At 40.8% G+C, this 14,259-nt stretch overlaps 2 protein-coding genes across 3 annotated transcripts in view; one reads left to right on the plus strand and one right to left on the minus strand.

Moving 5' to 3' along the window:
- The window catches only part of Dhx36 (DEAH-box helicase 36), a 32,298-nt gene extending 29,560 nt beyond the window's left edge, over positions 1–2,738 (plus strand). Inside the window, exons 23-25 of the mRNA XM_085682461.2 lie at positions 779–899; positions 1,418–1,570; positions 2,052–2,738. Of these exons, the coding sequence (XP_085538587.1) occupies positions 779–899; positions 1,418–1,570; positions 2,052–2,237 (460 nt within the window). The 3' untranslated portion in view covers positions 2,238–2,738. The remainder of the gene's footprint in view (positions 1–778; positions 900–1,417; positions 1,571–2,051) is intronic.
- A 7,441-nt stretch (positions 2,739–10,179) lies between these two features.
- Positions 10,180–14,259, minus strand: part of Arhgef26 (Rho guanine nucleotide exchange factor 26) — a 111,250-nt gene continuing 107,170 nt past the window's right edge. For both annotated transcript variants that reach the window (XM_087899475.1, XM_087899476.1), the window contains exons 13-14: positions 12,825–12,929; positions 10,180–12,159 (exon numbers count right to left, since the gene is read on the minus strand). In XM_087899475.1, coding sequence (XP_087755601.1) covers positions 12,017–12,159; positions 12,825–12,929 — 248 coding nt within the window. In that variant the 3' untranslated portion in view covers positions 10,180–12,016. The remainder of the gene's footprint in view (positions 12,160–12,824; positions 12,930–14,259) is intronic.

The raw sequence follows: 14,259 nt of genomic DNA on the forward strand, positions 1-14,259 counted from the left end.
TGCCAAAAATGCATTTAGAGTGATGAAAGGCATATGAAAACATTTTAAAGGTCCTGAAGATAAGAACACAGCTATTCCATGAGACTCAAGTTCTATTCCCAACACGCACATGGCCACTCCCAACTGTCTGTAACTCCAGTCTTAGGGGATCCAGTGCCCTCTTCTGGCCCTTGTGGACATAATATATATACGTGCAGGCAAAACACTCATACACAAAAAATAAATCTAAAGGAAATTACAAAAATCAGATTCTGCTAAGTCTCTTTTCAACAAATTTTCATTTTTAATATTGTGCTTTTCTGGGAACACAGTTAACCGATGTACGTTTTTAGTTGGTTATTTCACAGGAGCTGTATTGGCTGTGGACGGTGGCCATGGTGAAATCCAGACTCTTAGATAGACTCCCTCCCACTCATTTCACGTGCTTACTTCTTCATCCTTCATTGTGCACTGTGTACTAACGCCATTCAGTTAGAGTCTCTCACCTGTCTGCTGTGTTCAGTTATTAAAACTGTGAGTGGATTTGTTGTTAGGATGTAGAAGAATCATATTTTGCTCATGTGCTTTGACCTGTCCTTAATCAGATGGTATTTTCCTCAAAATCTGATTTTGAGATTATATATAGCAGACATGTACTAAACTCACGTGTGGTATTTTTTTAAGATCGCTTCTTTTAATTTGTATTAAGCTGCCTATTATTTTTTTAAAGTAATACTTTATAGTAATAAGGGAGAAATCCCTTAAGATACTTATGAACTGTATTCTAACTTTTTTAAAGGGTAAAAGTTCACACAAAGTCTGACGGTCTGGTGTCCATTCATCCTAAGTCTGTCAATGTGGAGCAGACAGACTTCCACTATAACTGGCTTATCTATCACCTGAAGATGAGGACAAGCAGTGTAAGTGCACACGGAGCACAATCTGAATGTCGGTGTTGTACTTTATGCTTTAAAATTAGATTTTTTTCTGAGATACAATGCAGCTTTATTTCTATGAGTAATGTACTTTTGTACATTACTTTCAAGAAGCGCTGTCAGGAGTTTGCACTATAAAGATTTGTTGGCATGACAATTTATCTTTCTGTGTAATAAGTTAATAAGCTTAGTAGTGGTCAAAATAGAAAGTGAGATTCTACTTTTTATATGTTGATATACAAATAAAGTACTCTAGGCTTTATTTGTGTTCATTAGTTTTGGCATTCAGAAGATGTTCAAGGGAAATCATATGCTTTAGAACAAAACTGTAAAACCTCAAGGAACTAAGAATGGTTTATTTAAAATGTTATTTCTTCAGAATCACCTTAGCAGGTTAATACCTGTTTTAGAAGGAAACCATCAGTGTCTGGAATGTTGAATTGCTGTGGTTGGAGTCCGATCCTCCTCCCTCATGCACTTGCTTATGTTAACGCACTTCACAGATTTACTTGTACGACTGTACAGAAGTTTCACCATACTGCCTGCTGTTCTTTGGGGGAGATATTTCCATCCAGAAAGACAATGGTCAGGAAGTTATTGCTGTAGATGAATGGATTGTGTTTCAGTCTCCAGAAAGAATTGCCCACCTTGTGAAGGTAACTAGTATTAATGATTGTCTGTAAGTTTGTAGGCAAATGAGTATGTGCTCTTGGGGACCACCAGATAGCTCAGCATGTAAAGCGGCTTGCGGCCGAGCCTGAAGACCCAGTGACTTGCATGTTTGGAGTACACATGGTAGAAGTTTTCTCTGACCTCCACACGCAGTCCATGGCACACATCATGGTCCCCAAGATAAATAAATGTTTCTAAAAGGAAAGTTTCTTGTTCTATTGCAAGAGAGCCAGTGTTGACTGATTACAGTTTTCCAAATTATTTTTGATACAGTAATAAACTCTTCCAAAGTCTTTTGGAGATGTTTGAATCTTTTAACGATACTCTTAGTTGGTTGCTCTATAGATATTTTGCCCTTCTTTCTAATAGTTTATGAAAATCCGTGTCACCACAAAAGTCATATTTGTCTTTGACATCTAAAAATCCGTCTTCCCTGATGAGCATATCTGCTTTCTTCAACCTTAGGGGCTAAGAAAGGAACTGGATATCCTTCTGCAAGAGAAGATTGAACACCCTCACCCTGTGGACTGGGACGACACTAAGTCCAGAGACTGTGCCGTGCTGTCAGCTATTCTAGACTTGATCAAAACACAGGAAAAGGCCACTCCAAGGAACTTGACACCACGGTCACAGGAGGGATATTACAGCTGACAGCTTTCTGTGAAGGCCTAAAACTCACCTGATGTCCATGGTTCTCTCTCTTTCTCTCTTTTTTTTTTCTTTTTTTAGTTTTTGGGAAAATGCGAAGCCTTGGGTTATGAATCACTTTTGCGTGTAAGATAGAAACTTTCGGTGGGTAGTAAAGAGTTAATGTGCATGATTAAACAGTGTCATCTAGCTCCTATAGAGACACTGGGAAAAGCTGTATGCTCTCTGATCATATACTCTATTGTAGATATGTCCACACTTTGGGAGAATTCTTCCATATATTAAGTGTTGTAACATTGAGAAATTCCTTTATGCCATTATGCAAAATTAATTTTCTGTCCCATAGTGACTGTCTAGAGACAGTAAAAGTAGTATGTTTGGCAAAAAAACAGTGTGTAGTGAAGAATTTGAATACAACCACTTTTTTTAAATCAACTTCTATTACAAGTAAGTTTGTTGTAATAAAGCCCAGTATTTAATAAAATGTACAATGTGTAAATCTCAGCTAACTTCTTGGTTCATTTTCTAGAAATTACCTATCACTTATCTCACTTGGTTGTTATTTTTGTTTGTTAACTTTTTCAAGTGTTCTTAACCACCTTACTGTCCTGAGCACATATGGATGTGGTGGTAGAGGGTCTGTCCTTGTCTGAGGGACAGGTAAAGTTTGTGAGGATTAAACATGCTAATATGTGTAAAGGACCACAGACTAGTGTCTGATGCATATAGACCTCACACAATCTTTGTTTATTATTTGTCCATGCAATATTTTTAACATTAAATAATCTTTTTTACCATTTATATTTTGTACCGAGGATCCTGGAGATGATTGAGCCAAAGGCTTCACACATGCTAGACAAAAGTGTGCTGGGTAACTGAGCCACATCCCCAGCGTATAATACACATTCTTATGCTTCTTACACTCTTGGAGGAGTGTGACAAAACATGGCTGTTTTCAGGCTTGGTAGAACTGTTGGTTCTTAACTATTTTGACTCCCTTCCTGGTTTCTTGTTTGAGTTCTTAACTCTAGCTTAGTGATGTTGGTTTTCTCATTGTAAGATAATCAAGTGTGGTCTTATTTCTCTCATAAGTAGTGAGATGACCAGGCGTATGGTTATGGATTTGCTGACTGCACTGGTCCAGCTACTCCTCCCATGTCTTGAGTGTATGTCACCTGGCACTATGTGCGAAGATTTGAATGTACTCCGTCCTGAATTTGTTCTTTTGGATTGTCTCACCAAAATTAAGTCTGCCCCTGAACTCTTAGAGTGACAGTGGTGTAACAGATACATGCTAGTTTTGCCCCTAAAGTCAAGGTGTGTTTCAAGCAAGTATTTCTTCTCCACAGCAAGGGAAGCATGCTTCAGAACTGTTTACAGGTAAGCAGTTCACAAAGATTAAGTGTGGTATTGCCCTCTCCTCCCTGCACCATGATATCTCTGCAGCAGCTGGTGGGGGAGGCGGGTTGAGTTGCTCATCCCTCTGAAGGTTCTGCTACTGCTGTGTACAGACTGGGGTTGCTAACTGGAAAGTGCATTCCAAGCTTCAAAATGACTTGTTCTGGAATGGTCTTAAAAAAGAATAGGTCATCAAAAAGAAAAACCTGTGTGTGTTTCATCACTTTATACAACAGAGAACAAGCTGGGAAATCACTGAAACAAACTGACAAGGAGACACGAGAAATACTTTAAGAGCATTGAGCTCATACATATGATACCTTCCTAATTAACTGACCTGGAAAAAAAGGCTTTGGATAATTTTAAGTCAGTTAATTGCAAACTGTATTTTGCTGCATTTGTAAAACAAAATCTACTTTCAAATTCATCTTTTAATATCAGTGCACCCAAGCTAAGTAAATGATGGCATATCTATATATTTGTAATAATCTTATTTGTTAAACAGCATTTTTCTTCTGATTTTTTTTTAAAACTATCTTGACTGGAGAATATTTGAAGATGTATCTAGCAATATAAATCATGTTACCATTGTTAGTTCTTGATACATACCCATACCTTCTTAAAGCTTTAAGGTATTATATATTTAAGAGTCTAGCTCCAGTATGTTGTCTCTACTGTATAAAATCATGCAGCTAACACACCACAGTCTTGAGGTAGAACATTCTCATCAACCTAAAATATCTTTGTTGCTTTTACAGGCAAAATTGCCCTTCCCCTGTGGCACCCAGTGATCAGCATTTCATCAGTTTTGCCTTTCCTAGGATTTCCAAAAATGGATTCACAGTCTACATGACCAGCCTCTTTGACTTAATATAAAGCATTGAGATAACATATATACTTACTGTACATATTAGTGATTTTTAATGGTTAGTATTCTCTTTGTCATTGTATCCATTTATGGCTTGATGGACATTTCACGTATGTTCAGCATTTTTGCTGTTAATAAATAAAGCTGCTCTAAATGTGTAGCCAGTTGTCATACGGTTCCATGTTTTCGCTTCCCGTGTAAATATCCTGAATTAAGATCATTCCATCAGATGGTTAAGTGTGTATTTTTTTAAGATTTTATTTTGATTCATATGTATATGTTCCTATATAAGTTTATATGCATCCCATGTGTGCTGGTGTCTATGAAGGCCAAAAGAGGGCATTGCATCCTCTGGAGCTGAAATTGCTGGCATTGTGAGCTGCCATGTGGGTGCTGGATACTGAATTCAAGTCTTCTGACTCAGATGACTGAGTCATCTCCAGCCACCTGGCACAGTGTGTCTTTAATAAGAGACTACCAAACTTTCCCCAAGTGACTATACCACTTTTGCTTGTGTGGTGTCTTGTTTGTACTTGATATTTTCCATTGGTTTTTGGTGTGATTTTAAACAGTGTTCTATTTCATTTTTACTTCAATGATTAGCAATGAACGTCTTTTCCACATGCTCAGTTGCTTCTTTGACTAGTTGTCTTATACACCTCATGTCAAAGGAGGGTTTCTAAAGTATTTCTGTCTAGGGAGATTAGTCACTTTAGATAGGTATGCAGTTAGTGCTTGCTTCTTGACCTTGGAAATGGTCCGATGTGCCCAGAGAATGTGGCACCAAGCATGAGAGGCGGGCATGAGAAGAAAACTGGGTGTTGAGAATACTGTGAGAACGAGTGCTTTGGAAGCATTACACAAGCAGTGTGCATTGTGAATGGAGCCCAGCCAGTCCTGCTGAGGGAGGGGACACTGTGACCTTCTCAGTCCTAAATTTGACTCATTTCAGGAATTTTCAAGTTAGTTTCCAGATAGAATGAGTGGCATCTTTCAGAAAACAAGGGGCACACAGATTGGTGAGTTATTTCCTAGAGCCTTAGTGCAGTAGAGTTTTGGATTTGTTCTAGGCATTCCTCCTGTATTGTTGACTCTTGAACAGCATGGGTATGAAGAATTTGATGAATTCACCGACACATCTTGGAGGGCCAGGGCATCAGGAAGATTTGATTTGAAAAGGTTGCACATTTTATGTCCTAGAACTATTGAAAAATTTATAAAAGGTATCTCAGTGTATAAAATAGATGTGCATAATTATCAAAATGCGTACCAGTTGATTATAAAAGTTAAAAATTTACCAAAACTTAAATTTTCAAAGTATAGCGAAATGTAAGCATCAAATCTAAAACTAGAAGAGTCATGCTAATATAGAATGCTATACTACAGCAACCTTGTAGTCACTTCTGGTTGCGCTTGCTTCCAGAACTCGTGGACCACTAGTGGTCCAGGACTGGGGAATGTTAAAACTTACACACTTACAGCTGGAGAGGCTGTACCGTGGTGGTTAGTTAGGGTCACTACTGCTGCAGTGAAACACCATGACTGAAAGCAAGTTGGGGAGGAAAGGGTTTGTTTTGCTTATGATTCCACTGTAGTCTATCATTGAAGGAAGTCAGGACAGGAACTCGAAGGTCCTGGAGGCAAGAGCTGAAGCAGAGGCCATGGAGGGGTGCTGGTTACTGACTTGCTCAGTCTGCTTCTAGAACCCAGGACCACCAGCCCAGGGGTGGAACCACCCACAATGGGCTGGAACCTCCCCCATGAATGACTAATTAAGAAAACACCGTACAGCTGGATCTCACAGTAGCATTTTCTCAACTGAGAGTTCCTTCTTTCAGGCGACCATAGCTTGTGTCAAGTTGACACAAAACTATCCAACACAGTGGTATTCAAGGGTCAACTATATTTCCATATTTCTTTGCTTATGCTTTGCCGTAGCTTCCAAGTCAGCCTTTTTTTAAGTTTTCAGTTGTTCGTAGAAGGCAATTATTTTCCTTTGACTTTAAGATAAAAATGGATGGTGTCTAGCTTATCCACTCCCTCACTGAGCCTTTGTGATTGTGAAACAGCTGCTATAACATTTTTGTGTGAATGGACATGTTTTCAGCTCACTTGGATAAAACCCAAAGCCTGTAATTGTGGTAGGGATGTTTAGTTCAGTCAGAAACTGCCAAACGGCCTTCCCAGGAGGTTACTGCATTTCCACCAGCAGTAAGAGTTCCTGTTTTTGTTTCCTCATCTTTGTTAGGGGTTATTAGAGTCTCACCTTGAACTTGGAGAGATCCACTTCCCTCTGCTTCTCCAGTGCTGAGACTGGGGTTACAGTTTTCCACAGCCATGCTGCCCCTCTCTTGGCTGTTTCAGTGTCTGACAAGATTAGTCTGCAGCTCCGACTCAAGCGGATGTTCTATGTGAGTTCTGGGGATATCCAGATCTGTGCCATTGCTTAAAGCTGAGATTGTTTCTGATCTGTGAGTTAAAATGTAGGAGTTCCTTGTACATTTCAGATGACTACTCCCAATTATATTTCTATTAAAATCATATTCTTCCCCTCCCAAAACCTAGATCTGCTCTCCCTTCAAACCCAACTTTAAATACTTTCTCTAAACAACCAAAACACCAATATAACAATATCCCCAAAATCAAGATAACGGAATGACACCTTCCCCAAAAGAAATACCAAAACAAAAAACCCACCAAACTGCAACAAACACAAAAACCTGTGGAGCCCATTATACGTTGGTCAATTACTGAACAGCCTGTCCTGGTGTGGTTGATATACACTAAGTTGCTGAAACACACAAAGTGGAGAAAACTCATCTTCCCTGTCCCAGCAGGTGTGACAGTTCAGTTTTTAACCTTTACCCTAGTGGCTATCTTTCCAGGCATTCATTTGTTTTTTTGTTTTGTTTTTTTTTTTAAGAAAAATATAACAAAATGAAATGTAAAAACTATCACAACAAAGTTGGGCAAGACAAACCAATAGAGAGAGCCCAGGAGAAGGTACAAGAATCAGAGACCCACTCGTTCACACTCGGGAATTGCATCAAAACACTCAACTGGAAGTTTACATAGGCAGAGGACCTGGTGCAGACCTGTCCGCCCCTGTGCACGCTGCTGCAGTCCTTAGTTCATAAGAGCTTTACTCATGCTGATTTAGAGGAGCCTGGGTTCCTTAGATCCTCTATCCCCTCTGGCTCTACACACTTGCTGCCTTCTCTTCCCTGAGGTTCCCTGAACTGTGGGAGAGAAAAGGATTTGGTGGAGACATCCCATTTAGGGCTGAGTGTCCCAAGGTCTCTCACTCTCTGTAATGTCTGGTCGCGGGTCTCTATTTGTTCCCATCTGTTGCCGGAAGAAGCTGCTCTGATGATGACTGAACATGGTACTGATTACAGCAGAATATCATTAGCAGGCATTTCCTTTATCAGTGATAACTTGGCACGCTTCATCACTGAAGATTTTTTAGAGAAGTTTGCTCCGTTTACCCAGTTTTCTTTCCTGGATTATCCTTTTGATGTCTTTATCACCCAAACCAAGGTCACCTGAAGTTTCTTCTGTGACATCTGAAGAAGTCAAAAGCTTTTATACATTGAGGTCTAAGAGTCAAATGCAAATGTCCTCTTGAAAGCAAATGCTGACATTTTTGCAGGGCGTTACACATCTAGTATATTGCCATTAAGCTTGTGCTTTTAAGGCTCCTTCTTCAAATGAAATACTAACATACGTTGGTATAGTGTATGTTAAAATGCTGATTTACATTTCCCTAATTTGTACTTAATGTTTTGAGACCATATCACTGGGAGGATATCTATTTAAATAATTTTATCCGCTTGACTTGATTCAATCTTCATTGAAACGCAAGCACTATCTTTAAGCAGACCTTTATCACAAAGGTCTAATGCCAATGTACAAGGTCTGAATGCTCTGACATTCGGAACAAAAGTATGTATGTATTCATGTAGGTGCCAGGAGTGTTGACTTCCTTTACCTGTCTCTTCAGGAAATGCGCTCAGCTGGGAGGATCCGCTTTAGCCAAGATCACTCTGCTTTCCTGGTGCAGCTCCCTTCCTAGACTGCTCAGATCACCTTGTTCATCCCCTCTGGCGATGCTCCCTTCCTGTCCCTTCCCTAGGACTCCATTTAAATCCTTAGAATCTCCACGGTCTTGTGTGATTCCCTGTAGTTTCTTCTAGCCTCTCTTCCAGTTCCCTGGCATCTTATTTAACTGTAATCTGATGGTTAGATGTATAATCTCTAGTTGTTTTCCTTTCTGTAGTTGTTAGTTCTCTTCCATTTTCAAGTGTGGCATTACCTCTACAAATAGCATTTGTGAATACCGTGTGGCCTGATTATTTCAGCATCCAGAGTCCCGGGGATGGTTATTTGTGTCACAATGCCGTGTCTCTGAGTCTTTGCTGAACCTCTAACCACTTGTTCGTAGGAATACTTGCTCAGAGAAATAACCGAGTTCAGGTGGCGTTTGTTTGCACCAGGGAGGTTTTGGTTTCCCTCTGCTGGGATGTAAACGTATTAGAGTCAAAGGAGCAAAGCTCCGAGTCTTTCAGGCTCATATTCCCACTGCAGAGTAAGCCCCTGGAGACTCAGTCCACAGAAGTTGTTATAGCACATACTACATGCTGACCTGCATTCTTAAACCGCAAATCAAAGTGGCTCAGCTTCCCTGCAATTTCCCAATGCCCCAGAGCAATGGAGCAGAGGATGTTGCATTCTGCTACTTATTAGAAACGGTATTCCCATGTCTTCATCTAACGAAAGCTTGAGTAGAATTAGATGCCTTAGACCGCTGGGTTGTAGTAGAGACAGGTTCTCATGGGGATCTGCTAGCGCATGATGTATGTCAGCTGTAAGAAAGCTGGGAGTATCAAGCATTGGAAGGTTCCAGGGTGGGTGACGAAGGCAGGATTGGAAGATGGCTCTGCTAACATCCGTCTTTCTCCCTGTTGTTTACATCATGTATTGTGGTGCACAGTCAAGGGAATGTACGGTTCTAACCAAGGACTAAAACTAATTAATTCTAGAACATTTATTTGCCTACTTAGAAAAATAAGTTAAACTAGAGTTAATCATTGGGGAAATTATTCCATGAGCCTAATTTAATCACGAGTCCTTTTTTTTTAAATGGAATGGATTATTTGTTTATTTTTTAATCACGAGTCCTTTAAAGAAGAGTTTTCTCCTTCAGATGGCAGAGTTAAAATCCAAGACCCAGAAATAAGCATTTTATCGCTGCCTTGAAGATAGAAGGATTCTGTGGCAGCTGTAGCCTATGAGACGAGACCCTAGTACCTATGTACGCAGGACTTCTTTTTAAACGGGAGATTCTACACAGATGCTGAGTGAGTATCGCTTCAAATCATTCATTTTGTGGCACTCTTATGCAGTAATGGGAAACTAACATAGAAGGGTTTTGATTTTTTTTTCTTCCACCATGATTTACTAGGTGATAAAAATTTATAAGCACAAAGACAGTAGAACCAATTCTCCAAAGCACCTGTTTCCTAGGTTATCTGATGCCAGCACACACCCAAGACTCAAGGTGAGTCTTCTGTAAGGCCAGCTATAGATACCATCTCAGTACAGCTTTGATTTAACCACACATCCCCAAAACCATAAACTTCACCTCACGACTAAATTAAATCACTCCAGCACAGAAGGGCCAATATATATAAAATCTTTATAAATTCACAAGCTTTGTTGAAAGTGTACAAGCAGTTTCAATTTATTGGAACAAAAGTAACATTTCTGTTTTGTAGGCATGAAGTCACTGTACATGTCAAAGACGGCATTAAAAAAAAAAGTAAGTTTAAAAAAAAAAGCGCTGTGTTAAACACAATCACAGTTGAAATGGAACACTGTGACTGTTAAATACCGGCGATACCAGGACACTTTAATAACAGGGTTCAGCCGCTTGACTTAGGATATGCATATTCCCACACTGTTTAACACTTATAAATTAATTCACAGGATCCGAAGTGTTACTTTATAGCTCCAAATCAGTATTAGCAAAAATAATACAAAATGATTCTTCTTTCAAGCAACACCTTCTGTCCTAAGTAAAACATAACATTAGATTAAACTATAATTTGTTAGCATTTCTTCTAAAAAGTTTGTGACATTACTGACGAGAGAGATTTCCTGTTTTATACTCCTAGGACATCTTTTCCTGGGGGCCACTCTATTGCTCCAATCACATACTTACATCTCAAAAAACTCAGGGCCTGGAATGTCTTGCAAGGAATACATGTAGAGGCAAAAGGAAAGCAACTCAAAGGTGAGAAAGCCCCTGGGATCTCTCCTCTGGCTTACTGCTGGGTTTGGGTTGCGAGGTATGAGCCAAGTACACCTACACATGGACTTTCTGGAGCCTTATGGTTTGGTGCTGTTTAGACAGAAACATGGCCACAGGACAAATATCTGAGCCCTCCATAATGTATATTTAGATTTTATTTAGTGAACAGAACAGAGAGGGGTTATAGCTACCAGTGAAGATATTTTTTTTCTGTCTATCTTTCAAAACTTCACTACTGTTTAATGAACTCTACTACTACCTTCTCTCTTTGTACTAGTGGGAGAATAATGTCCTACAGGAACTCACAGCTAGGAGAGACTCCAAACCCAGCTGTCAGGCATTGAGTGCAATAAACTGTTAAGGTCAAAGTATTTCAAGTGAGTGCCTTGTTGGCATCTTAATAGTATCTAATCTTAACTTTCTCTTCCTTAATGTGTGTTCCAGCCACTCTGGACTTGAAAACAAGTAGAACAGTCAGGAGCCTTGTGCTGTTGAAGGAAAAGCAGTCTCAGGTCAGCTCTTTAGCAGGTGGGCCCTAATATCCTGTCTTCCGATGTCCTCACATATGGGAACTGTAAAGCCCGGGTCATTTTAGGAGCTGAGGTTTATTAAGCTAAAGTTATCTAAGACCAATATTGAATGAGGTGGATTTTTACAAATCCTCACTGGGTGACTCCTCACTTTCCTGCTAATGAGGAAAATGATAGCAAGGTTCAAATGTCAATTTCCCTTTCGTAGAAAGAGGTTACAGAACATGACAGCTCACCTGCTGAACTCTTATTAGTCCCTTTCGGAATTAACAGCATCAGGCTAAGACACCGAAAGTATTTACAAAATGAACACTCCTCCCAGACAAACTGGCTGATGCTGCGGGATCATACAAAGGGGAAACTTAAGGGGGAGAGTAATGCTCTAAGTGAAACAAGAACAGAGAAGTCAAAATACAGCATCTTACATAACAGCGCACGTGGCTGGCACCAAGGACTATTGCTATCCCTGAAGCAGACTGCTCAGTGGACCCAGAGAGGTTTTCAGGAGTGTCATCATGCAAAAACAGCTTTGTGGACTAACTGTATCTCGCAGCTGTTCTTCCGAGAGTCCAGAACAACGTGGCAAGCTTACAGGCACGTGTTTCCATCCTTTTAATTAAGCAGACAGTGATAAGGGGAAAACTAGCCCCTATTCTGTTGGCCATCTGAGAGGTTACACGTTGGTTTCCAGTCCTAACAAACGTCCCATCCTCTCCACATTCTTATCGATTGTCGCTTGGCACGTTATCTCCTTTGCACATTCCATCGGAAACCAGCCCCTCTCTCCGTCTCGAAGTCGTTCCCCTTCATACCAGCCTGCAAGGAAAACCAGGTGGCGTCAGGCAAGACAGGCCTGGAGGGATCTTACTGAGCCAGCTCACTCTGGAGAAGAGATGGCCCATTCAGAGGTGGCTTTCTTCTGTGGGCTGGGTGACCATGGATAATAGGCAAGAAGAAACTTGAGTGCAATAGATTCCCGTTCAGGTCAAAATAGTTGCAGTGAAACAGGACAAGGTTTCAAGAGAGAATGAGTGATATACCAAAGACTGGACATGAGCAAAACACTCGGGAGGAGGCTAAGAGAGGTGAACTGACTGGGGTTCCAAAGGGAACCCTTTCTTTTTTAAGTGAGGGAGCAGGGCAGAAAAGCCTTTGGAGTTGAGAACTACGGGACTGCGGGACTGGGAAGAAAAGGAAACATCATAGTGACTCCCTCATGCTTCAAACACAAACAGAGAAAACAGAAGACGCCCGAGACGGGGCAAGGAAAGGGTTTTCAAGGATTACTTCTAAGCACTCATCAGGGCTCTGAGAAGCTTGTGGTTTGGGGCATGGATTGTCAGGAACAGGGATTAAGGATTGGACAGAGGAGCTGAAGTCAGGAACCGGAATACAAGTACTGACGACAAAATTAAATTCTGTGACCCTGAGGCCCCGTGAGTGCCCGTCTACTCCGTCCCTATGAGTAGAACCCTACTCACCATCACCAACACGCTGATAAATGAGAACCACATCGGCCACCTGAAGGGAGAGCTCATCCGGCTGTTTGGCAGTAAAAGATCTAATGATTTCCACCTGAGTTAGTGCTGTGGAGGAAACGGAACACACTGAGCTTGCGGAGGCTGAGGAACAAAACTCGTACAAAGCAGCCGCGTGCATTCACTCACTCAGCTCTGTGATTCCAGGGCTGGCACTGGCAGACTGAGCTGGGCTCCTACGGGGCCGGCTCTCTAGCCACAGTGTTCTCATCCTACCAGCAACTAGGCATAAAGGCTGTGAAAAAACTTAGAAAAATGAGGGCTCCAACCAAAAGGTTGCCAGACTAATTTGAAGTACCCCCAAAATGCTGATTTGCAAAAACATAACTTCAGCAGAACTGACTGGTATGGCTTCATTATTTTTTTTAAATATAATTTAATGTTGCACCAACTACTTTGGCTTTGACTCTTAAAAGCTGTGATCATTGCCCCCAGAAACCACCTTTGCAAACCCCATTCTTCAGTCCTCCAACTGAGGCAGAGCATCACAATGAAAGAATAAGAATGAGAGAACATGGCTGGAGAGATGGCTCAGTGGTTAAGAACATTGACTGCTCTTTCAGAGGTTCTGAGTTCTATTCCCAGCATCCACATGATGGCTCACAACCATCTACAGTGGGATCTGATGCCCTCTTCTGGAATAAAGGTATATGTTGACTCATATGCATAAAGTAAATATATGAAATTAAAAAAAAAACAATGAGAAGGCACCAGAAGAATGGAATACATTTTCTCAACATAGTCATTTACAGTAAAAAAAAAAGAAATGTAATTTTCTTTAGACCAAAAACTTGTAACTAGACATGGTCCTCACACCCTGCAATTCCAGCATTTGGGAAGCTGAGGCAAAAGCTTGAGTTCAAAGCCAGTCTAGGCTAGTGTGAAAGCAGGCCAGGTAAAGCTACAGAGCAAGTCTTTTTAATAATAATAATGATGATGATGATGAGGATGAGGAGGAAGAGGAGGAGGAGGAGGAGGAGGAGGAGGAGGAGGAGGAGAAGAAGAAGAAGAAGAAGAAGAAGAAGAAGAAGAAGAAGAAGAAGAAGAAGAAGAAGAAGAAGAGGAAGAAGAAGAAGAAGAAGAAATCAAACATACACCACATTCTTCTGTGTGTATTCAAGCCATTAATAACAGCTAAGTGTAAGCACTGCACAATTCAAGCAGGGTTTCACCCTCTGTAATTTACCGTAGCCCTCACAATAACCCACGGTGAACCCCATGCCTCTGACTCACGGATGGAGAAACAGACTCACGAAGGCTAAGGAGCGCTTTTTCATGTTTATCTAACAAATGCTCCTGGGAGGAACCTTACAAAGCAGGCAGAGATGAAGGTAGTGTAACCAGTCAGTAGTAACCATGCCAGCCAGCAGGGGGCAGA

This window comes from Myodes glareolus, chromosome 20 (assembly GCF_982192425.1).
Source record: "Myodes glareolus chromosome 20, mMyoGla1.1, whole genome shotgun sequence".
Lineage (NCBI taxonomy): Eukaryota > Metazoa > Chordata > Mammalia > Rodentia > Cricetidae > Myodes > Myodes glareolus.